General features: G+C 45.6%; 1 protein-coding gene across 1 annotated transcript in view; it reads left to right on the forward strand.

Annotated features, from left to right (window-relative positions):
- Positions 1-3,847: 3,847 nt before the first annotated feature.
- The window catches only part of Arhgef37 (Rho guanine nucleotide exchange factor 37), a 46,229-nt gene continuing 26,468 nt past the window's right edge, over positions 3,848-23,608 (forward strand). Inside the window, exons 1-3 of the mRNA XM_032885770.1 lie at positions 3,848-3,927; positions 19,813-20,009; positions 21,254-21,377. Of these exons, the coding sequence (XP_032741661.1) occupies positions 19,824-20,009; positions 21,254-21,377 (310 nt within the window). The 5' untranslated portion in view covers positions 3,848-3,927; positions 19,813-19,823. The remainder of the gene's footprint in view (positions 3,928-19,812; positions 20,010-21,253; positions 21,378-23,608) is intronic.

The following is a 23,608-nucleotide window of genomic DNA, read 5'->3' on the forward strand; positions in this document are numbered from 1 at the left end:
GCCCATGTCCTCATAAGATCTATTATGATTATAGAGAAAGAGGACTGGGCCTGGTCTATTGATGGCTCGGAACACTGAAGGCACTGTGAATGGACAGCTGCAGGATCACAGCATGTGTTGTGGTTTGACATGAAATGCTCCCCTATGATAAGTGCTCATGTTTGGGGACACACACACACACACACTCCTGATGATGATGTTTGAGGAGGCTATGGATCCTTTAGGAGGTGAAGCCTTGTCAGAGGCTGGAGAGTTACTGGGAAATTTGAGGTCTTAAAGCCTGGCCCTGCTCACACTTTGGTTACTAAGTGCAAGAGTAATAAAACCAATCATCTTCCTGCTCTGCCACTCACCTTCCCTGCCTATTGCCATGTCTTTCCCACCCTCATGAACCATATCTCTCCGAAAAAGTAAGCCAAAAAGAACCCTTTCTCCCATAAGTTACTTTTGTCAGGATATATATTTTTTAAAGATTTATTTTATTTATATGAGTACACTGTAGCTATCTTCAGACACACCAGAAGAGGGCACCAGATCCCATTACGGCTGATTGGTTGCTGGGAGTTGAACTCAGGACCTCTGCAAGAGCAGTCAGAGCTCTTAACCACTGAGCCGTCTCACTAGCCCTTGCCAGGATATTTTAATCATACCGATTAGTAAGTAGTTAAGACAACATGAAACCAACACTTGTTTTTATTAGAGGGCAAATGGATCCCAAGAACACTGATCTCTATGGATCAATCCACCGATGAATTCATAGAAGAATGGGTTTATCAGGAGCTGAGGCTAGTTGGAGGGTTAGATCTCTGTTCGCTCTCCTTCTCTCTCCTTTTCCCTCTCCCTTCTGATTTCTTGGGGGCGAGCAGCTTTCTTTTATCATGAACCTTCCTCCATGACATTTCTGCCTTGCCTCAGACCTAACAACAATACACCTGTACAGTCATTGACTTAAACCTATGAGACCATAAACAAATAAAATTTCTTCTCCTAAGCTATTTTGTCACAGCAACAAAAATACACTGTTCATCTTAGACTATGATGAGAAAGAGACAGACAGATAGGTAGGTAGATAGACAAACAGACAAACAGACACATAGAGGTAAAGGGAAGCAGGCAATTCATAAAAGTGTTCAGTCAACTGTAGTGAGTTTCAGTGAAGATATCAGTCAACACTTGTTCGGAGGATGACAGCTGGGTCAACTCTGAACCTCCATCACCAGACCCAGAGCCCACTGCCAGTGTTAGAGCAGAAGCATCTTTCCTGTGGTGTGGTTTCTTCATGGATCTGAGCATCTAGCCCAGTGGTTCTCAACCTTCCTGATGCTGCAACCATTTAATACAGTTCCTCGTGTTGTGGTGACCCCCAACCATAAAACTATTTCATTGCTACTTCATAACTGTAATTTTGGTACTGTATGAGTCACAATGTAAATATCAGATATAGAGGATATCTGATATGTCCACAGGTTGAAGATCACTATCTAGCTTCCTTTGATGCCTGCCCATGTTTCTAGCTTGGTTCTTCACTCTTTCCTTTTGTCCCTTTTGTTTAAGATTTATTAGGATTTTAAGACTTAACACACACACACACACACACACACACACACACACACACCTGCCTGTATGCCTGTGAGCCATGGGTGTGCAGTTACCTGTGGAAGCCAGAAGAAGGTAGCAGACCCACCTGGAGCTGTAAGCTGCCCACAGTGGTGTGGGTGCTAGAGACTAAACTCAGGTCCTCTGGAAGAGTAGCACGCACTTTTAACTGCTGAGCCGTTAGTTCTCTTCTAACTCTCTGTTGGCTCAGCGAGCCCCCTACGATCTCCCAATGCATTCTGCTGGTGCTTCAGTTAACCAGTACCAGTTTCTGTTACTGCTGAAGACCCTAGCATGCACAGTTAGTCCATCATCTCTAGATAGATTTAATCCCAGGGAGTTCAATCTTGCAGCTTAGTACGTATCTCTAAATAATAGTATGGTTAATTTTGTAATTGGTTTGGGAGTTCTATCTGGGTTCCTCTGAAGTCTTGTATACCTCAGGAAAAAGGAGAAATGGCAGAGAAAAGGGTAGCTGTCTTTTGATTCCCAAAATATCTGCTGTCCCATTTCAAATCATAACTCTCTCTCTCTCTCTCTCTCTCTCTCTCTCTCTCTCTCTCTCTCTCTCTGTCTCTCTCTCTCTCTCTGTCTTTCACAGTTCTTAATTCGTAGTCTCTTACCCACCCACTTAACAAACACTAATTCAGGGCTAACGGTGTCTTTGGCAGTATGCCAGGTACTAAAGCAAGCCAAAGATCAAGGAGAAATAATCCTGAGAATACGCTTTTGAATTTTAAATGAGACAAATAAATGTAGTTTGTTTGGTTTGGTTTTTGAGACAGGAATTTACTGTTTAGCTCTGGCTAAACTCACAGAGATCCGCCTGCCTCTCCCTCTCAAGAGTGCTGAGATCAGGGGTTGGGGATTTAGCTCAGTGGTAGGCGCTTGCCTAGGAAGTGCAAGGCCCTGGGTTCGGGTCCCCAGCTCCAAAAAAAAAAGAACCAAAAAAAAAAAAAAAAAAAAAAAAGTGCTGAGATCAGTGCCACCACTCTGTGGGACAAATGTAACTTTTAGGTAGGTAAATTTTAAAGATCGACGACTATTGAAGAAAGAAGTAGAGGTGAATCGTTTTTCTCTCTGGGTTGCTGTCACTGGGGCAAAGTGATATTCACTTTTTTTTTTAAAGTTCAAGAAATCATTACTAAAAAACAAAAACAAAAATCTGGACCAGGTGTAGTGTGCACACTTTAAATCCCAGCACTTGAGGGAAGAGGCAGGTAGATTTTTGTGTGTCTGACACCAGCCTAGTCTATATAGTGAGTTCCAGGTCAGCTCTGGTTCTATAGTGAGACCCTGTCTTTAGATAAATTGGAGGGTAGAGCTGGTAAGTGCTGTCCCTATAAACAAAACTTAGGTAACTGATAAGGAACACTGTGGGCTTCACTGTATTTTCTCTTCCAACTGTGGGTTCAGTGTCCAAGGCTAACAGGGACCCTAGCTGTGGAATTAACTTCTGAATCTTCAGTACCCAGAGGTCACCCTCGCTCACTGTAATAAAACGAAATAAAACACCAGCATTTTCTCATCCCAGAAGCTGGCAACTTTGTCTAAGATTGCGTGCACAGACCCTTGGAGCAAGAACCCTCAGTGCTTCCCAGGTTTAACTCCTCAGCTGGTTAGTTTCTGTGGACTTGACACAAGCAAGGGTCTGTTGAGAAAATGCCTGCTTCAGACTGGCCTCTAGGCAAGTCTGTGGGGGCATGTTCTTAATTAATGATCGCTGTGGGGAGGTCCAGCCCACTCTGGATGATAACACCCCTGAAGCCCCTGGTTTGTAGAAGAAAGCAGGCTGAGCAAATAAAACCCCGGGGAGAAGGCAAGTAAACAACATTCCTGTACAGTCTCTGCTTCAGTTCCTGCCTCCAGCTTCCTACCCTGCTTCAGTTCCTGCCTTGACTTCCTTTGAGAGCTGGCTGTGATTTTGATACCCACTGCAGTCCTCCCCCGAGGCTGCTTCTGGTCATGTGTTAATCGCAGCAACGGAAAGTAAGTTAAGACACTGCCCTGGAGTTTTCTGGTCGCAGTACAGAAGAAACCCATTGCCAGCAGGAGAGCCCACTAGCCGACCTGTGGCCCTGGTTTTGGGGTGAAGTCGGGCAGGTGAGTTGGCAGGTGTGGCGCTGCCCCGCCCCGGACCAGCGGAGGCGCGGTCTGGGAACGCCCTCGACTGCTGGGTGAGGAGCGCGCGCCGAAAACAACCTAAGCTTAGAGTGGCAACTGACAAAGGCGGGGGCGCGCTCTGCGCGTGCACAGCAGACAGAGGAGCTGCACTCGCAGCCCGAGCCCAGCGGGTGCGAGTGACACCGGAGGGCAGCCGGCGCGTGCGCGGTGAGTCCAGCCTGGCGACAGGATGTCGCCAGGAGGGCTGCGGGGAAACAGCTGCTGGACAGATGAGGTGCGCGAGGTTGGGGGTCGGGGGTAAGCAGAGAGGCAGGGTGTGGCCGGATCCCAGGCCCCACACTGCTGGATCTCTACCCTGTTAGGAGCTGGAGTCACCAGATTCAGGTGGCTCCCCTGATCCCCTTTCTGGGTGGGAGGAAGGTCCAGGAAAGTAAGCTGGGCTAGAGCAAATGATAACTGTTCTGTCTCTTACCTCGCTGCCTGGTAGGCGGCTTTTAATAAAGCATTCATTAAAACAAAGGGAAGATTCAAAGGACCGTAAAGAGCCTTGGCTAAGAAACTGAGTAGACCGGTCAAGACCTAGGAAGAAAGGGTCAGAAATTCAAGACGAACTGAAGGGAGAATTGACCCGGTAGTAAAGTGGTATCAGAACTTGGGTCCAGAAAGCAGAACCGTGGCTCCTGCGTGCTGGCAAGTTGGAGGTGGCGCGGCGCACCCCTAGCACAGGTGCTGGCTCTTAGTCCTCTGGAGGTCAGTGGTCCTGCAAAGAAGCCGTCCACTGCCAATCCCGGCAGAATCTCTGAGAACAGTTTGTTCCTGGGGAATGGGCGGGTAAAAAGAGAGAGAGACACACACAGAGGGACAGAAAGACAGAGACAGACAGACAGTGGAGAAGTAGGCAGCCTCCTGACCTTCTATATGATCTGGGAAGCCCAATTTGCCCTTTTCCAGGCCCCGTACTTTGCCCTCCTGTTTGTTTTGAGGATAAAGCTTGATACCTGGCACACAGCAGACGCTCAACAGAAGGGCTGATGCCGATTATCCGATCAAACACTGCTGTGCCAGTTAGGAACGGCCTGGAAGGAACTAGGCTGTGTACAAAGTAACCTAAAATGTAAACTTTAAAAAGTGTGTATGTGAATGGAGCTGGGGAGATCGTGAACGGGGCAAAGCCCAAAGGTGTGAGGACACGGAATTGGATCCCCAACACCCACTTAAAAGGCTGGTCTTGCTGGGGAGTTTGTAACTCCAGCCCAGGGAGTGGGGACAGGCAGAGATAAAAGGATCCCTGAGGCTTGCTGGCCAGCTACTCTAGCCAAATCGGTGAGCTGCAGGGTCAGTGAGAGATTGCCAATAAATAAATAGGGTGGAGAGAGGCTGATCCCACTGGGATCTCTGGCCTCCACACTCATGCACCACCCCAAAGACAAAAATGTACACGTGAAAGTATAATAAAGCCAATGATATCGTGACTAGCAAAACCCAGCTCGTATCGTGGGAGAGCACCTTAAATAAGGGTGCAGCAAGGTACTACATGCACTATTTTTTTGTTTTTTTTTTTTTTTTTTCTTTTTTTTTGGAGCTGGGGACCGAACCCAGGGCCTTGCGCTTGCTAGGCAAGCGCTCTACCCCTGAGCTAAATCCCCAACCCCTACATGCACTATTTTTAAGATACTTGTTTTTATTTTGATCACATGTATGTGTGTACCTGTTTGTAGGTATGTGCTTGTGAGCGCAGGAACTCTCTGAGGTCAGATGCCTTCCAAACCCCATGGAGCTGGAGTTACAAGTGGCTGTGAGCTGAGTGACATTGGCAAAGGGAACTAAACTCAGGTCCTCCGGAAGGGCCGCGAGCATTCTTAATCACTGAGCCCTCTCTCCAGCCCCTCAGTTCACTATAAGTCAAAAGTAAAAATGGAAACTCGCAGATACTCTAAAGAAGGTGGGCCCTAGGTGTCCCCCTTGCCAGAACCTTACAGAATGTTTCGAAAGGAGAGGAGAGGACATGACCTGGGACCTGGCAGCACCATTCTTGCCCAGCCACATGGCCTCATTGAATTTGTGCCAGGGCCCAGCATTCGCCAACAGCTGGCTCGCATCTCTCTTGGATCAGCAGAGTACTGCAGCAAACAGTGCCTTGGTTGATTCTGCTCCAGCTCAAATCAATGGCTTCTTATTTAACTCTGGAGAGGGGGTGTGTGTCCGAGTGCTGTCACCCAAGCAGCATGGCATTCACCAAGCCTGACAGTCCACAGCCTGGGGCTTGTTTATTGACAGGCTGAACAGCTTTAGATCTGTGGATCGACAATTGTGAAGACACAGACTGGGCAGACCCACTGCTCTATAAAAAGACCTGCTTTTTTTTTTTTTTTTTTTTAAATACTGTATGGTCTCCTTTCTCTACCCCTTTCAACCTTCCAAGTAGAGCCAGGGAAGTCTGGCTAAGGGTAAATAGCTGTCGTTTAATTTGGGTTAAGACACGTACCACCTGTCTGACCATGTGTTTATAAAGAGAGCACAGAGAGAGAGAGAGAGAGAGAGAGAGAGACAGACAGACAGACAGACAGACAGACAGACACAGATGTGTCTTTGCTCTATTTCATTTCTGTGTCACTCTCTTCTTAACTCACGGAGGTTTTGTTTTTGTTTTTTTTCAGCACAGTGATTTTGGTAACTCTCTTTTTCTGGCTTTATGCTATGATTTTTGTTCCACACTTGTTTGGTTTGGTTTTATTATTTTGTGTATATGGATGTCCAGCCTGCCTCTCTGTGTGTCTGTGTACCATGTGTGTGCAGTGCTCCCCCAAATCAGAAGAGAATGCTATTTTGAACTGACCTGTGGGTTCTGGGGACTGAATCCAGGTCCTCTGGAACCGCCCCCCTCCCCAGTTGTTTCTAACATTTTGAATTTTCTTTTCTTTCCTTTTCTTTCTTTTTTTTTAAAAAAAGATTTATTTATTTTATGTATATGAGTACACTGTGCCTGTCTTCAGGCACACCAGAAGAGGGCATCGGACTCCATTACAGATGGTTGTGAGCCACCATGTGGTTGCTGGGATTTGAACTCAGGACCTCTGGAAGAACAGTCAGTGCTCTTAACCACTGAGCCATCTCTCCAGCCCTTTCTTTCCTTTTCTCTTTGTTTTTTTTTTTTTTTTTTTTTTTTTTTCCCAAAACATGGTCTCACTGTGTAGCTCTCACTATCCTGGAACTCACTATGTAGACCAGGCTGGACTCGAACTTACAGAGATCTGCAAGCCTCTGCCTCCTGAGTGCTGGGATTAAGACATGCATCACAACAGTGGGCTTTAATGATCAGTTTAGACCTTTTAGACTTCAAACTTTAGCTCTCCATAGAGGACCATTTATGGCAAACATACTTCCTATTTTAGCAAGAGTTCCTTCCTTACTTGGTAACAGTTGCTCACCGGCCCCCATAATTGCCCAAGACCCACTTACCTACATCCCAGACCAGACTTTTTGAGGAACAATTTATAGAACCCTTACATCAAAAACTCCTAGACATTTGTTAAATGCTTCAGGCCAGCCCTTTGAAGCAGAACTTTTCGAGGGGAGTTCTGTGCTTAGTTTGTATGTGTCTCTCATGATTCACATACCCCGTGGTTACCCGAGTGCCACGAGGTGGTGATTAGTGTGAAGGACTATGCCCTCTTCTTCACACCCTTCTCTGTTGTTACTGGGTTCTATAATGAGCAAGAGCCTTTTTCCTAACTTACGAGCATTAAAGATGTTGTTCCAGAAACTATATCGGTGGCAAATAAGATCTGGAAAGTGTCCTCAAGGTTATTAGCCCCAGAGAAACAAGAAAGACTGATGACTGTGTCAGTGTTGACCAGGAGGCAGAGCAGATCCAGCTCACACTGCGGGGGGGGGGTTGGGGGGGGGGACACACATCAAACCAAAGACTGTTTTACAAAGAACTTGACATTTCCTTATAAGTTAAGGAATCCTACCATGTGACCCAAACATTCCATTACTACTAAGTCTGGCCCTATGGCAACAGAGGAACCAGTTAGGTGACAGGAAACAACCTGTTGTTTATCCGGTATGTTGATAATCATAGTGTCCATACAAACATAAAACACAGACACCCACAACATACATATATCCACAGCAGCATATGTGTAGCCATAACAGAATATTATGCAGCTATAGAGTGATGAGATATTACTACAATGCTACTGCATGGTTAGAGCTCAAAATAATTTTTCTGAAAGAAAAAGGCAGCCCTAGAGAGTGTATAGCATCTAGTCCCTTTCATATAAAATTCAAGGGGGAATTGCCAGTTCTTTGCTGACCTCAAACTTTTTGGTGTTTTCCAAGAAGACTCAAAGACTTGTGTAAGGGCCTATTAGTCTCAGTGTCATTGGCAATTTATCCATGGTTCTTTGTATTTGTCTGTACCATTCAGGTTATTAACTGAGCACAAGTTGTGTGCTAACTTAAGAGCAGACAACAAATTAATATGTTAGTGAAGAAGAAAATAAGAAATGTGCCTTAGTGAAAGTTTATGCTTTGTTGAATGAACCACCAAATAATTAAACAAATAAGTAAATTTGTTATTGAGAACAGGGGTGATTCTTTGGAAAGGGCATTGGAGTCAAGGAAGACTGGTCTAGGTGTTTTGGTTTTGTTTGTTTTGTTTTTTTCAGGATAAGAGTTTCTCTGTGTGGCTCTGGCTGTCCAGAAACTCACTCTGTAGACAGGTACCACCACCATCACCCAGCTCTGACTTTAGTTATTAATTACTTATTATAAGGCATCATAATCTCAGGAGTGAGCATGTCTTAGACGACAATACTGCTTATTTTTTTTAAAAAATATTTATTTGTGTGTGTGTGTGTGTGTATCTGCCTGCACCTGCATGCAAATGCTGTGGTTGGTGTGTGGAGGTCAGAGATAACTTCTGGGAGACAGGGTCCCTTGTTTCCGCCTCAGCACTGTTCAGCCTCCAAGTTGGCTGCCCTGGGAGCTTTCAGGTGATTCTCTTGTCTCCACCCCCACCTCAACTTAAGAGTGCTAGAATTATGGATTATGTGGCTTCTGGGAATCGATCACAGGGCATCAAGCTTGCAAAGGGGAGCATGTCCCCAGTCCCTCATCTGTCCTTGAAGTAGAGGAGTAAGGTGATCAAATTTCATGGTTTTCTATTCTGTAGACAGATATTTTTCTTCTTCTGAGGTTGGCATCAAACTTAGGGCTTTGCACAGGCTAAGCATAAAATCTACCCTTGAGCATACAGCCCAACCCTCATTCCCTTCTCAAGATTTTATTTAGAGATATACCTATTTTTTCAAAAATTTATTTAGTTTTTTTTTTTGTATGAAATTTTGCCTGGATGTATGTCTGTGCACCAATGCATGCCTAATACCCAAGGAGGCAAGAGAGATTATTTATCCCCTGGGACTGGAGTGACAGACAGCTGTGAGCTGCCCTGTGGGTGCTGGGAATTGAACCTGAGTCCTCTGGAAGAGCAGTCAGTGTCCTTAACCACGTATCCATCTCTCCAGTCCCTATTAAAGATATTTCTCAAAGATGAGTCCTCGTTTTCATGTTTTAAAGATCATGGCATTCTGCTGCCATGATTCCAGTCAGGAGTCTGTCATACTCTTTCAGGAAGAGGGTGGAGTGTGAACTTAGGTGGTCTTTGAGATAGGAAACACTGGAGCGATTACTGGACATCAGTAAACAACAGAGCTCAGGTGGTGGTACACGCCTTTAATCCCAGCACTCAGGAGGCAGAGGCAGATAGATGAATCTGAATTCGAGGCCAGCCTGGTCTACTACAGAGAGAATTCCAGAACATCTGGCACTACATAGTGAGAGCCTGTCTTAAAAAACAAACAGGTTTTAGGGGTTGGGGATCTAGCTCAGTGGTAGAGCGCTTGCCTAGGAAGCGCAAGGCCCTGGGTTCAGTCCCCAGCTCCGAAAAAAAGAACCAACCAACCAAACAAACAGGTTTTAAAAAATCTTGTTCATAATATCACATGTGTATACATTGTATCTTGATCATATACACACCTAACTCCACCTTCCACTCTCTCTAGACTCCCACATCCCCTTCCTACCTTCATGTCTCCCTATGTTTTCATATTCCATGATATTCAGTTCGTTCTGTCTGCATATATATGGGTATGGAAACATCTGCCAGAGCATGCGCAACCAACCAGTAGCCACACCCCTGGGAAAAACACGCCCCTCCCCAGGCAACAACTGCCAATAATTCTTCAGCGGAGGGCGGGGCCTCATGATCCCCTCCCCCCACCCGGGATGGAATGTTGACCATCTTGATCTTCTGCAGGGAATCCACAGCTGCGTGGGTCTGTGAATGCAACAGGCATATCAGGTCGAGAGGAAACATCTCACAGCGTTCCTCCCACTCCTTCAGCTCTTACTCTCCACCCTTTCGTCTGCCATGTTCCCTGATCCCTGCAAGAGGAGATAAAGCAGAGTGTGATACAGATGACCCATTTTAGGGCTCAGCTGTCACTCATCCTCAGCTGGACCAGTTAGGACTCTGCATTAACTTTGGCCCGCATTCATGCATGGGTGTAAACGCAAATACCCAGAAGGCAGTTTGACAAGGTGTCGGTTTAACAAAACAAATACTTTTTGTAGGTTCCCCACTACAGCTTATGACCTTCCTAGCTGCCCGCCGGCTTTTGGCCAGGATGACAGTGCCAGGCATTAGTTCCTATGCGGCAGGCCTCAAATGAGATCTGAGATCAGATGGTTATTCACTAACAGTAATGCCACTGGTGTCCCAGTGGGTGCATTCCACCTGGCAATCGTTATCAATTTTAGTACACACGATTGCCTCGCAATGTCCTTTTCCTCAGCCTCCATAACCACATCTTTCTTTCTTGTTCATAAGGGTGCCCTGAGAGAATCACAAGACCTTGCTGGACCAGATTGCTGGGCTACGTAGGCTACAGCATTCCTTTGATCTACTGATGCAGTTGACTGCCAGTAAGAGAATGAGGATAGCCTGGCATGACCTGCTTTTTTTCTTTCTTTCTTTTTTTTTTATTTAAATTAGCCAGTGCTGACTCCCAGTGACCTGTTTCCTTCCAAGGGCTAAAACACCATCTGTCTTAATCAAGTGGCAGAAATCCAATGCAAAGTACCGTAAGCCAAGATGGACGCAGAGAAGAAAAATGTATTAGCTCTTATGAAAATGAAACCGGAAAGGAATCAGTCTCCATTATGACTGGATTGAGTTACATCCTCAGGACCCGCTCTCCTTCCCAATCTCTCAGTTCTATTTTCGAGACAATAGCAGCAATTTTGGGTTATGGCTTGTTCGTAGTTCTTATTATCAATGATGGCGATGATGACGATTAGCACTCTAGTCTTCATGAGCTGTTTCGATTCTCGTTTACTTGGATTTGATTGGTTGTGACAAAATCAGGCAGCAAGCATTCGTAGATAACTTTCTGTCCACCTGGTTAATAACACCACTAGCTGTCTTGGTCAGGGTTTTATTGCTGTGAACAGACACCAAGACCAAGGCAACTCTTTTTTTTTTTTTTTTTTTTTCGGAGCTGGGGACCAAACCCAGGGCCTTGTGCTTCTTAGGCAAGCGCTCTACCACTGAGCTAAATCCCCAACCCGACCAAGGCAACTCTTACAAGGACAACGTTTAACTGGGGCTGGCTTACAGGTTCAGAGGTTCAGTCCATTATCATCAAGACAGGAACATGGCAGCATCCAGGCAAGCATGGTGCAGGAGGAGAATTTTTATCTGAAGGCTGCTAGCAGAATACTGACTTCCAGGCAGCTAAGATGAGGGTTTTTTTTTTTTTTTAAGATTTATTTATTTATTTTGTATATGAGTACACTGTAGCTGTCTTCAGACACACCAGAAGAGGGCATCGGATCCCATTACAGATGGTTGTGAGCCACCATGTGGTTGCTGGGATTTGAACTCAGGACCTCTGGAAGAGCAGTCGGTGCTCTTAACCTCTGAGCCATCTCTCCAGCCCAAGATGGGGGGGGGTCTTAAAGCCCACACCCATAGTAACACATCTACTCCAACAAGGCCATACCCACTCCAACATGGCCACACCTACTCCAACATGGCCACACCTACTCCAACATAGCCACACCTTCTACTAGTGCCACTCCCTGAGCCAAGCACATACAAACCATCACACTGGCTTTGCAGTTTAACAAAAAATAGTAATAAAAACCTGCTGAGAGCTTATGTTCCGGGCACTCCGTTAGACATTCTCTTGTGAAGTCCTAGAAGGATGGTTGCTAAATGTGCTGGCAAGGTTGGTAAATTGACCGCAGAATCAAAATATCAAGTCGGCAGCTGGGCATGGTGGAGCATGCCTGTAGTCCTCATCCTTGGGAGGCAGAGACAGAAGGATCAAGGCTAAGTACGGCCATCTGAGAGCTGGAGCTAGCCTTGGCAATATGAGACCCTGACTGAAGAGCCTACAAAAACAATTGGAAATCAGGTTTCCTTGGCTTCAGGCCTGGACTCCAAATGACTTCATAGTTCCTTCATAGTTCCTCCTACAGTTATTTTTAGGACCAAAGACAGAGCAGAGCCATCAAGTAGTACGCCTGTTTTATATTGTTTCTGAGCATGAATATTTTTTCCTCTAATTGAAAATAGATTTTTCCCCCTCGCATAATGTATCTTGGTTATGACTACTCCTCCCAGTTCCTGCCCACATCCCATCCAGATCCACTCCCTTCTTATCTCTCATGAAAAAACAAACAGGCTTATAAGGGATGATAATAAAATATTCTGTAATAAAATAAAATATAATAGGGAAAGTTACATTAGAATAGGACAAAGCAAACAAACAAAAACAAACAGAAGGAAAAGATCCCAAGAAAAGGTACAGGAAAGTCCACACACTCAGGAATCCCACGAAAAGACTAATCTGGAAGCTATAATGTAGGCACAAGGACCTGTAGGACTTTTGGCCCTCGACTGCTAGGCACTGAGCAGGAATCTTAAGAATACGGTTAGTAGGGCTGGAGAGATGGTTCAGTGGTTAGAGCACTGACTGCTCTTCCAGAGGTCCTGAGTTCAATTCCCAGCAACCACATGGTGGCTCACAACCATCTGTAACGGGATCTGATGCCCTCTTCTGGTGTTTCTAAAGACAGCTACAGTGTACTTATACATACATAATAAATGAGTCTTTAAAAAAAAAAAAGAATATGGTTTGTAGTGGACTGATAATGGACTGAACCTCTGAACCTGTAAGCCAGCCCCAATTAAATGGTGTCCTTATAAGAGTTGCCTTGGTCATGGTGTTTGTTCACAGCAGTAAAACCCTGACCCAGACAGCTAGTGTTCTCATTGAGAGATGGCTCAACAGGCAAAGTCACTAGCTTTGCAGACTTCATGGCCTGAGTTTGATCCTCAGAACCCATTTAAAAAACTAGAATGGCACCATCCATAATACCAGTAGGTAGAAGACAGGAGAATCTCTGGGCGCTAGCCTGATGTAGGAGGCCCAGCATCAAACAACAAAGAGCCCCTACCTCAGACAAGGTGAAGTTGACCTCTGACCTCTCTGCATGTGTGTGCCTGTATACATAAGACACACACACACACACACACACACACACACATGCACACACACACACACATGCACACACACACACGCACATGCACGCACACACGCAGAGGCATGCCACTTAGACTCTTCCTGGTGCATCCTTGATGAGAAGGGAAACTGTCAATGGTGTGTCTATGCTTCTACAGCAAGCTAATGCTTCTTACTTTTGAACTGCAGAAAACGGCGTTGTTTCTCTCTTCTCTGGGGCAGCAGGACTTGAACATTCCTACACATGCATTCAACAAAGAACGTGCTGGTATGTGCCTAGAATTCCAGCACTTGGGGGCTGGAAGCAGAAGGATCTTGGGTTCGAGAGCAGCCTGGGTTACTAGACAGATCCTTGGGAGAGACAGAGATGGAGATTGGGGCGGGGGAGAAAGACAGGGACTGCAAGCAGGGAAAGTAAGTATCCTCAGCCATCCACCCAGGGAAGATGTGTGTGCGCGCGCTTTACCAGGAACTGGGCATTGAGTTCAGGGCCTGGCGAATGTTATGCACTTTACCACTGACCTACGCCTGTGGTCCCTGATTTTGTTTCCATTTCTGTGTTTTTTTTGGTTCTTTTTTTTTTTTTTTTTTTTTTTTTTTTTGAGCTGGGGACCTAACCCAGGGCCTTGCGCTTCCTAGGCAAGCCTACCACTGAGCTAAATCCCCAACCCCTGATTTTGTTTCCTAGTTTTGTTTGTTTGGTCTGGTTTTTGAGATAGGGTTTCTCTGTGGAGTCCTGGCTTTCCTGGAACTCACTCTGTGGACCAGGCTGGCTTGACTTTAGAGATCCATCTGCCTCTGCATGCACAATGATGTCTGACTTGAATTTTAGTTCTTAATTGCCTATTGTAAGACATCAAGATGTTCTTTTTTAAAAAGAAAAGATTTATTTATTATATATAAGTACACTGTAACTCTCTTCAGACATACCAGAAGAGGGCATCAGATTCCATTACAGATGGTTGTGAGCCACCATGTGGTTGCTGGGATTTGAACTCAGGACCTCTGGAAGAGCAATGAGTGCTCTTAACCACTGAGCCATCTCTCCCAGCCCCAAGATGTTCTTTTTTTTTTTTTTTTTCCTTTTCTTTTTTTCTGGAGCTGGGGACCGAACCCAGGGCCTTGCGCTCGCTAGGCAAGCGCTCTACCGCTGAGCGAAATCCCCCACTCCAAGATGTTCTAAAGAATGAGCCTGCTGGGGTTGGGGATTTAGCTCAGTGGTAGAGCGCTTGCCTAGGAAGCGCAAGGCCCTGGGTTAGGGTCCCCAGCTCAAAAAAAAAAAAAAAAAACCAAAAAAAAAAAAAAAAAAAAAGAATGAGCCTGCTTTAGACAAAAATGTGTTTCTATGCTCATCAGGCATCCTACTTGCCTTGAAGAAAGGGTGAGGCCCCTCCTTATCAGGTAGGTCAGACAAGGGATAGGAGAAAGGGCCCTCAGCTCAGTCTTCCCAGCTGTGCGTATCCTGAGACTGTTGCAAAGATAACAGAGAACTAAAGTTGCACGATATTTTGTTTGCTTTACATTTTTTTTTGTAGGACTTGGGAATTGAACTCAGGTCATCAAGGCTTGGCGGCAAGCCCCTTTATCCACTGAGAGCCATGTTGGCCTCCCTCCCTCTGCTTATCTAATGGCTGTATCTTGCTTAACTACTGCACAACCCAAGCCAGTAAATAGGTACCAACCACTATACTACATGTATGTGGTTATTCCACAGCATTTCATCATGTGATGGATTGTGTACATCCATGTCTACATCCATGTACATACAGACTGTCCCACCACTGCAGGGTGCTCTCCCTCATGATCGTTTCTATAATGTAGTTCCATTCGCTTGCATTCCCGCCCTGTCCCTAGCCAGACAGTCACAATCGGTCCTCTGTCTGTGATCTCATATGTCATTAGGTGGAATTACCGAGTACTACGTTGTTTTTAACACAGTCATTTTCCTTGAGAGCCCAACCAAGCCAAGGCCACGTGTCAATAGTTTGTGTTCATTTCTGATTATTCCGTGGTACCGATGAGCCAGTTTGTTCAGTCATTCAGCCGTAAAGGGCACTTTTATTGTCTTCTATGAGTATTCGCATGTGGATTTCTGTATGGACCTACATTTGCTTTCTCTGGGTTAGATGCTTAGGTGTCTAGGAGGGCGATTAAGCACATGTCTCATTGGAAAGAAACTGAAAAATTGTTTTCCAGAGTACTCTACCCAGGAGGAGTTGGAGCCATGGGGGAAAGGCAGATGAAGGGTACTTTGGTGGAATGTTCTAGATCTCAACTCTATCAGTGTCAGCAGACTAGTAATTGTAGCATATGTAGTTTTGCAGCTGACCATGTGAGAACCTGCTTCAAAGGCCCGTGTAGCTTCTCTGGGTATTTTAAAAATTATATGTATTTATTGTGTGCAGGTGTAGGTTAGAGGACACTTTTTTTTTTTTTTTTTTTTTTTCGAGCTGGGGACCGAACCCAGGGCCTTGCGCTACCTAGGCAAGCGCTCTACCACTGAGCTAAATCCCCAACCCCTAGAGGACACTTTCTAAGTGTTGTTGGCTCCCTTCTTTTACCATGTGTGTCCCGGGAATGGGATTCCTGTCTTCAGACTTGGTGACAAATCCCTTTACCCTCTGAGCCACCTCATTGGCCCTCTTAGTTCTTACTACTGCATATGAATTTGAGCTACAGACCCAGCCCATACATTATTATTAACAATAATAATAAATAAAATTGGAAAATCCCATTTTCCTCAGTTAGTTTTCAGTTTACCTCACAGTTATAAAAATATAACTTGGGTGGACAAGCTGGCTCAGTGGGTAAAAGACATTTGTCCCCAGGCCTGACAACTTCAACGCTTTTTCCTTGGAAGAGTTGATATTTGAATCTTCTGAAATTGCCGGTAGATCAACAGGAGAAGAGCACCACAGGTACATTTGGTCATAATTCTAACCTGACTCGGAGGCCTGGGGCTGGGAAACTGTCTGACTTTGACAAGCATGTTGCGATAGTACTGGGAAGAAAGAAGCATGAGACACTAAGTACACACCAAATGGGGAGCCCCAGTAGGTCTGTCTGTTCAGGTATCAGCCCTTTGTCCACAATATTTCTTCCTCCAGAATGAGACAAGATTCTTTTATCTTTCTGCACAAAAAATTTGTCATATATATATATGTGTGTATATATATGTGTATATATATGTGTGTGTATATATATGTGTATGTATATATATATATATATATATAAAATTTAGTTTCATTGGTTGGCTGGTTTCTTAGTTTTCTATGAGTTTTCTGTGTAAATGTTCCCAATTAAATACCAGATTCTGTACTATTTCAACAAATCCGTTCTCAAGATATTTTCTAGCCTTCTGACATTCTCTAGTCCTAATTGTTTTACGTTAGCATGAGGCCAGCTGTCAGCTCTAGTGTCCCCTCCCCGGCCTCCCATGAGGATTTATTCCTTGGGTTCCTCACCAGTGTGTCAATCATCATTCTCCAACATCTTTCTTGATGTATCCCAGGCTGATCCTTTCCCCTGATTCACCAGTCCACTAATGGAGAGTATTTCCTGGTAAGTTCCCAGGTGGCTGAGATTGGCCACGACCATATCCAACCATTTCCTTGTCCACTCCACTGTGGGACACAGTGGCACCAGCTCACTCACCCCTGCTCTGATTTAGTTCCCTGGAGACTTCTCTTATGCTTTTGTCAGCCCTGCTCTGGAGTTAAAAATTACACCCGTTCTGGCTTCTCTGAGTGTTTCATAGTAGAAAGATTTTTTAAAAGGTCATCTTGTTCATATGATGGCCTTATTTATACAGTTTTAACATCTAGAGACAGCGAGTAGGTGGGAGTTTCAGAGTTGAGAAGGGTGAGGACGACAAATGGGCTTAGGGACGAAGAATGCTGCAGGCGGAGCCTGGGAGGGGCACAGCAAGTGCAGAAGAAGCACAGGGGTGGAGAGAAGCACCGCCTTCTTCTCTCTGGCTGGCTTCTGTCTGGGGGGAGTGAGGCTGAGCAGGGAAGGGCACTGATGCTGTGGGCGGCAGGGGATGACCATAGCTTGTTTCAGGGACTTAAACTGGAAGCACATCCAGGATAAATGGGAGTGGATGGCAGGGTTGGAGAGAGGTCTCAACTCAGAAGCATGATTCTGGAACTTTTGAAAATCACCTGGCAAAACTGGGCATGGTGGTGCTTACCTTTGATCCTACCGCTCAGGAGGCAGAGGCAGCGGGTCTCTGAGGTTGAGGCCAGCCTGGTCTATGTGGTGAGTTCCAGGATAGCCAGAGCTGTACAGAGGCCCTGTCTCAAACAAACAAACAAACAAACAAACAAAACAAAAGGAGAAAAAAGAAAGAAAATCACCTGGTCCTAGGCTCTATGTCATGACTGAGGATGGAAGCCATGGAACTGTGGGGAGATGGGGAGAAAAGAGGAGAGGACTTAGCTGAGCCAAATAAAGAAATCTGGGTCAATGATTATGCCACCCCTGGGTATTCGCCAACAAAAGTCCAAGTCAGCCCCTCCTACAGCCAGTGCACATCAGAGTTTAATGTAGCACTTTTCACAGTAGCTAAACTATGGAAACAACCTGGTGGCCACCAGCCAGGGGATGGCCAGACTCTTTTTAGCCATGAGAAAGAATGGAGTTGTGCCACCTATAGGAAAACAGATGCACCGGGACTATCACGGTAAGCATGTCACAGGAAGACACTATCACAGGTCTTCACTCACTTGTGGACTTAGGTTTCGGGAAGGGTTGCTGTGGGGAGGAGATGTGATCAGAATACATGTCTATATCTACATGGGCGTGGCCATGTGAACCCAGCATAAAGTATTTTTTAAAGATATATGTGTGTGTGTATGTGTGTGTGTGTGTGTGTGTGTGTATGTATGTATGTATGTATGTATGTATGTATGTATGTACATGGTCTCTGTCTTCAGACACACCAGAAAATGTCATCAGACCCACATTACAGATGGCTGTGAGCCACCATGTGGTTGCTGGGAATTGAACTCCGGACCTCTGGAAGAGCAGTCAGTGCTCTTAACCGCTGAGCCATCTCTCCAGCCCCCAGCATAAAGTATTTTTAAAATGAATGAATGAATGCCTGAATGACTCTGGATCAAACTTTGGAAAAAAATAAGAGCTATTTTAGGAACACACATCGAGTCCTGGGAAATAAATTTCTTTGCATTATTATTATTATTATTATTATTATTATTATTGATTATGTGGGAGTCTTACATTATATACCCCAATCATGCTTACCTCCCAGTTTTCCCATGTCTGTCCCCCTATCCCATGACCTACCCCCCCAAAAAAAGAAGGGAAAAAAAGAAAGAAAAAAAGTCCATTTTCTGCTGTCTATATATTCACTGGAGCATGCTCACGTTCCTAGTGGCCACCCCCGTGCCCCCAACGGAGGATGATTCTTTCTTTGTTCTCTGCCTGCATCCTCTCCAGAAATCATCAACTTAGGAAAGACCTGTGGTGGCTGGAGAGGGGCAGCTCATTGGCATTATCATGACTTCAGGCGTCTGCTCAGAACATCCTTGTGGGTTTCGGTGGTAACACAGATCATAGGCATCAACATGACTCTTGGTCATATCAGGACCACCAACTCACTCATGGCCCTCAATGGCTGCAGAGACCAGGAACCTCAAACATGGCCTTAGGTGGCTACACATGCCACTCACATCAGGATCCCCCTCCAATCCCCCAGGGAGCATAGCCTGGAGACATTACCAAGGCCTCAGGCAGCGGCAGTGAGCCCACATGGATCTCAGGCTTCATCTTGCCTGGGGCAGCAGCATGGACTCCAGCATGGACTAACTTGGCCTTCGGTGGCATCAAGGACTGTGGTGGTCCTTCGAGAAGGTTGGATCTAGAAAGTGAACTTTCCCTCATCCTGGGCCTCCATCATTGCCCAGAGCTAGGGGGATCCTATGACTGGGAAGCAGGTCTAGGGGCTGTGTCTGTATCTGCTTAATAACCAGGCTGTTGTATACCATCCTGCCAACCCTACTTGTTAACCTCATTTCTCTCTCTTCTCTCTCTCTCTCTCTCTCTCTCTCTCTCTCTCTCTCTCTCTCTCTCTCTCTCTCTCACACACACACACACACACACACACACACATACACCTGTCACTGCCAATAACTTTTTCCATTCTGCCTCTCTCCATAGCGCATGCTACAGTTTTTCTGTCTTTTCCCCATCTCCATCATTGTAGTGGCACCAGCCGACCAGTGCCTCAAGGCAGGGCAGCCGTTTGGAAATGAATTTCCAACGTCAGCAACAACCTGAGCTGTTGTTTGCCCTCTCGTATTGTTCAGATGCCAACCGTTCACGGACTCTGTTTGATAAACAAGCAGTTGACTCTGTCTGCAGCGAGTGACATTTTAGTCCACTTCAAGTTAGGGACATCATTTCCCAGGAGATGTAATGAGAAGACCTCACCTCACAATTGAATTGAGATGGTTTGGTTTTTTTTTTTTCCCAGAACCCGTGGACATGGCTGACTTTGAAACAGATGAGGCCTCTTCCAAGTCAGAGAGCCCTGAGCAGGAAGGCCAGGGTTCTGAGGACAAATCGCTGCTCCATCAGAGGCTGGCCATTAGAGAGCTCATCGACACAGAAGTCTCCTACTTGCACACGCTCCGACTCTGTACCTCTGACATCAGAAGCCGCCTACAGCAGGTACTCATGGGGCCCCACAACCTGTCTTTATAGGAGCAGGTGTGGGCTGCCTCTAAGACCTCTTGTCACAGCTGTAAGCTGCAGGTCTCTTTTTCAGCAAGGCCTTGAATGACTTGGGTGTGTCCAGCTGGTAGCCTATTAGCCATAGAGGCTGAGGATAGCTATGAACTTAGCCTGACATAAAACAGTAAACTTATGATGCTGACTGTACTTCCTGAGGTCCTGAGTTCAAATCCCAGCAACCACATGGTGGCTCACAACCACCTGTAATGGGATCTGATGGCCTCTTCTGGTGTGTCTGAAGACAGCTACAGTGTACTCGTATAAATAAAAATAAATAAAAAAAAATCAGTAAACTTACTTAAAATACTATGAAAATTCTCACTGTTGTCTTCTTTTGTAGCTCAGTTTTGCAAGGTTATTTTTTGAAGATTTATTTATTTATTTTTAATTTTAAAATGTATCTATCTATTTATCATCTAATTATCTAATTTAAGGCATTGGTATTTTGCCTGCTTGTATATCTGTGTGAGGGTGTTGGAACCTCTGGATCTGGAGTTACAGAGTTGCGAGCTGCCTTGTGGGTACTGGGAATTGAACCTAGATCCTCTGGAAGAACCACCAGTGCTCTTAAACCACCAAGCCATCGCTCCAGCCCCTTGAAGATTTATTTTTATGCGTATGAGTTTTTGCTGGTATATGTCTGTGTGTGTACCTGTGAGATTCCCAGGAGCCAGAGTTACAGACGGTTGTGAGCTACCGTGGTGGGTGCTGGGAACCTGGGCTCTCTGCAAGAGCAGCAAGTGTGCGTTAAACGAGCTATTGGATAGGCAAGGAAGGAGCAGGAGCAGGAGCAGGCTGAAAAACCTTCAGGTCCGCCTCCATTCACCCACTTCCTCCAGCGAGGCTTACCTCTTAAAGGTTCCATAGCCTTTCCAAATAATGCTACCAGCTGGGGAAGATTTCACATTCAAATCTCAACGCTAACCCCTTGCCCGTCCCCAAACTAGCCCCATCCCCGGCCTTAAGCTTTCCTTCCCTGCTGGACATGCTGGACTTGATGTCTCTTTTTCTTGTTAAGCAATACTGGGAACTAACTTAAAATATTCCCAAATCTTTCCCAACATTGCATTGGGCAGCCGGTCTTCCCAAGAGCGAGAGGACTCCGGATAGCATGAATGGCCAGATCTGTTCCTGATAGTCCCCTACCAGACACCCAGTCTCTGCATTTCTGTTGCTTGCAGCTGCCGCCAGGAGATCTGGACATACTGTTCTCAAACATCGATGACATCATCCAAGTGAGCAGCAGATTCCTTCACGGGCTGCAGGAGACAGCCTGCAAGGGAGAGAAACAAGCACACTTGATTGGTAAGCAAAAGACCCAGGTACTCACCAGTTTGCTTGCCCCGAGCTCTTCCTCAGCCTGTGCTTACTGTAGAACTGGCTCCAGAGATCCAAGGAAAATCAGCAAAGGGGAAGTCTGGGCATGTCAGAGGCAGCAGGGCACTCATTAGTGTCTGATCCCTGTGATCCCACTCACATCTTCCTCGAGACGAAGCGTTTTACACATGTACCTGGGAGGAGATGTTGAAACCACAGTGCTTCCTGGTTTAGTCTCAACATGGTACTGGTTTTTTTTAATTTTTTTTTTTTTTTCCGGAGCTGGGGACCGAACCCAGGGCCTTGCGCTTGCTAGGCAAGTGCTCTACCACTGAGCTAAATCCCCAACCCCCCCTTTTAATTTTTTTATATGTATGAATATTTTGCCTGCATGCATGTCTCTGGACCTTGTGAGTGCCTCGTGCCTGCAGAGGCCAGAAAGGGGCATTGAATCTCCTGGAACTGGATGGTTGTGAGCTCTCATGTGGGTGTTGGGATTTGAACCCAGTTCTCTGGAAGAGCAGTTAGTGCTCTTAACTGCTGAGCCATCTCTCCAGCCTCTATTTTTCTTTTTTCTTTTTTTCTTTTTCTTTTTTCTTTTTTTCGGAGCTGGGGACCGAACCCAGGGCCTTGCGCTTGCTAGGTAAGCGCTCTACCACTGAGCTAAATCCCCAACCCCTATTTTTCTTTTTTTAATTAATAGGTTTTATTTTTATAGTGCACTGTTAAGTTTATAGAAAAATGACCATGGTACCAAGAGTCAGAATTATCTCAAACCTTGTTTTTAATGCAGCAGTCGTCTTTGTTTCTTATCCCTACAGCGCCACCCCAACTCCTTTACTCTTCCCACCCTGTTCCACCTGCTCCCCTCTAAGTAACCGGTTTCATATTGGAAGACACAGAACACTTTAGGAAACCACTTGGGGTCTGTTTCATCTTCTTCGTGTGTTCTAGCTTTACTGTAGCTGCTCTTGAAATTAAGCTGACATGAGACCCCAGCTCAAACCACTCTGATTCTGGCCACTGCCTGGCTGCACCCCATTTAGGCTAATGCCCCGGGGCAACTTGGCTTTAGTATCCCATTCGATTCCGCCCCTGTGTGCCTGGCACACTCTGTTCCAGACCAACCAAGGTCTGTGGCTGTCCTCAGGCCAGGGTCACCTGACTCGGCCTTGTCATTGCCATCCACAAGCTTGAGAGCCACTCCTCCCCCCAGCTTTCTGGGGCTGGCTATTTTTGCTCTCTGGCAGATGGTCACATTATCTGTAAAACCTTCCTCAAACAGACACCCCACCCCACCCCCACTCCGACCACACACACACACACACACAACACACACACACACACACACACACACACACACACACACACATACACACACACAGTCTTTGATGTTTCTTTAGCTTTGCTTTGACCCCTGTAATACACAGTCATCCCTTGGTACCTGCAAGGGCTGGTTTTCCAACCCCCCCCACCAGGTGCTCAAGCAGACCTCTTTTGTAAAATGGCATAGTATTAACATAAACCTCCTGAGGCTCTCCTGTATAGTGAAATCATTGCTAGAGGATTTATGACAGCTAGCGTCGTGCAAGCCATGTATAGAAGGTTGTTATGCTGTGTTGTTCAGGGATGGTGACAGCAAGAAAAGGTCTCACATGTTCTATACAGACACTGTTTTTCTTTATAAAAAAGTGTTTGGGGGGCTGGAGAGATGGCTCAGCGGTTAAGAGCACCAACTGCTCTTCCTGAGGTCCTGAGTTCAATTCCCAGCAACCACATGGTGGCTCACAACCATCTGTAATGGGGTTGGGTGTGTCTGAAGACAGCTACAGTGTGCTTATATACATTAAGTAAATAAATAAATCTTTAAAAAAAAGTGTTTGACACAATTTAACTGTAGGACAGAAGAATGATTTTTTTTTTTAAAAAAATGATGCAAACGGCATTTTAAATAGAAGTTGCATGGAGATTTCTAATGTTCCATTAATGTGTGAGGATGTTCAACCTGCTGATTACAAGGAAATGAATTGAAAGAACAACAGGCACAAAGTAATTTCTTTTGCTTTTGTTTTTGTTGTTGTTCTGTTTCCTTTTCCTCCTCCTCCTCCTCCTCCTCCTCTTCTCCTTCTTCTCCTCCTCCTCCTCCTCCTCCTCCTCCTCCTCCTCCTCCCTCCTCCTCCTCCTCCTTCTTCTTTTGTTGTTGTTGTTCTTGTTGTTTG

Source organism: Rattus rattus, chromosome 15 (assembly GCF_011064425.1).
Source record: "Rattus rattus isolate New Zealand chromosome 15, Rrattus_CSIRO_v1, whole genome shotgun sequence".
NCBI classification, from domain to species: Eukaryota; Metazoa; Chordata; class Mammalia; order Rodentia; family Muridae; genus Rattus; species Rattus rattus.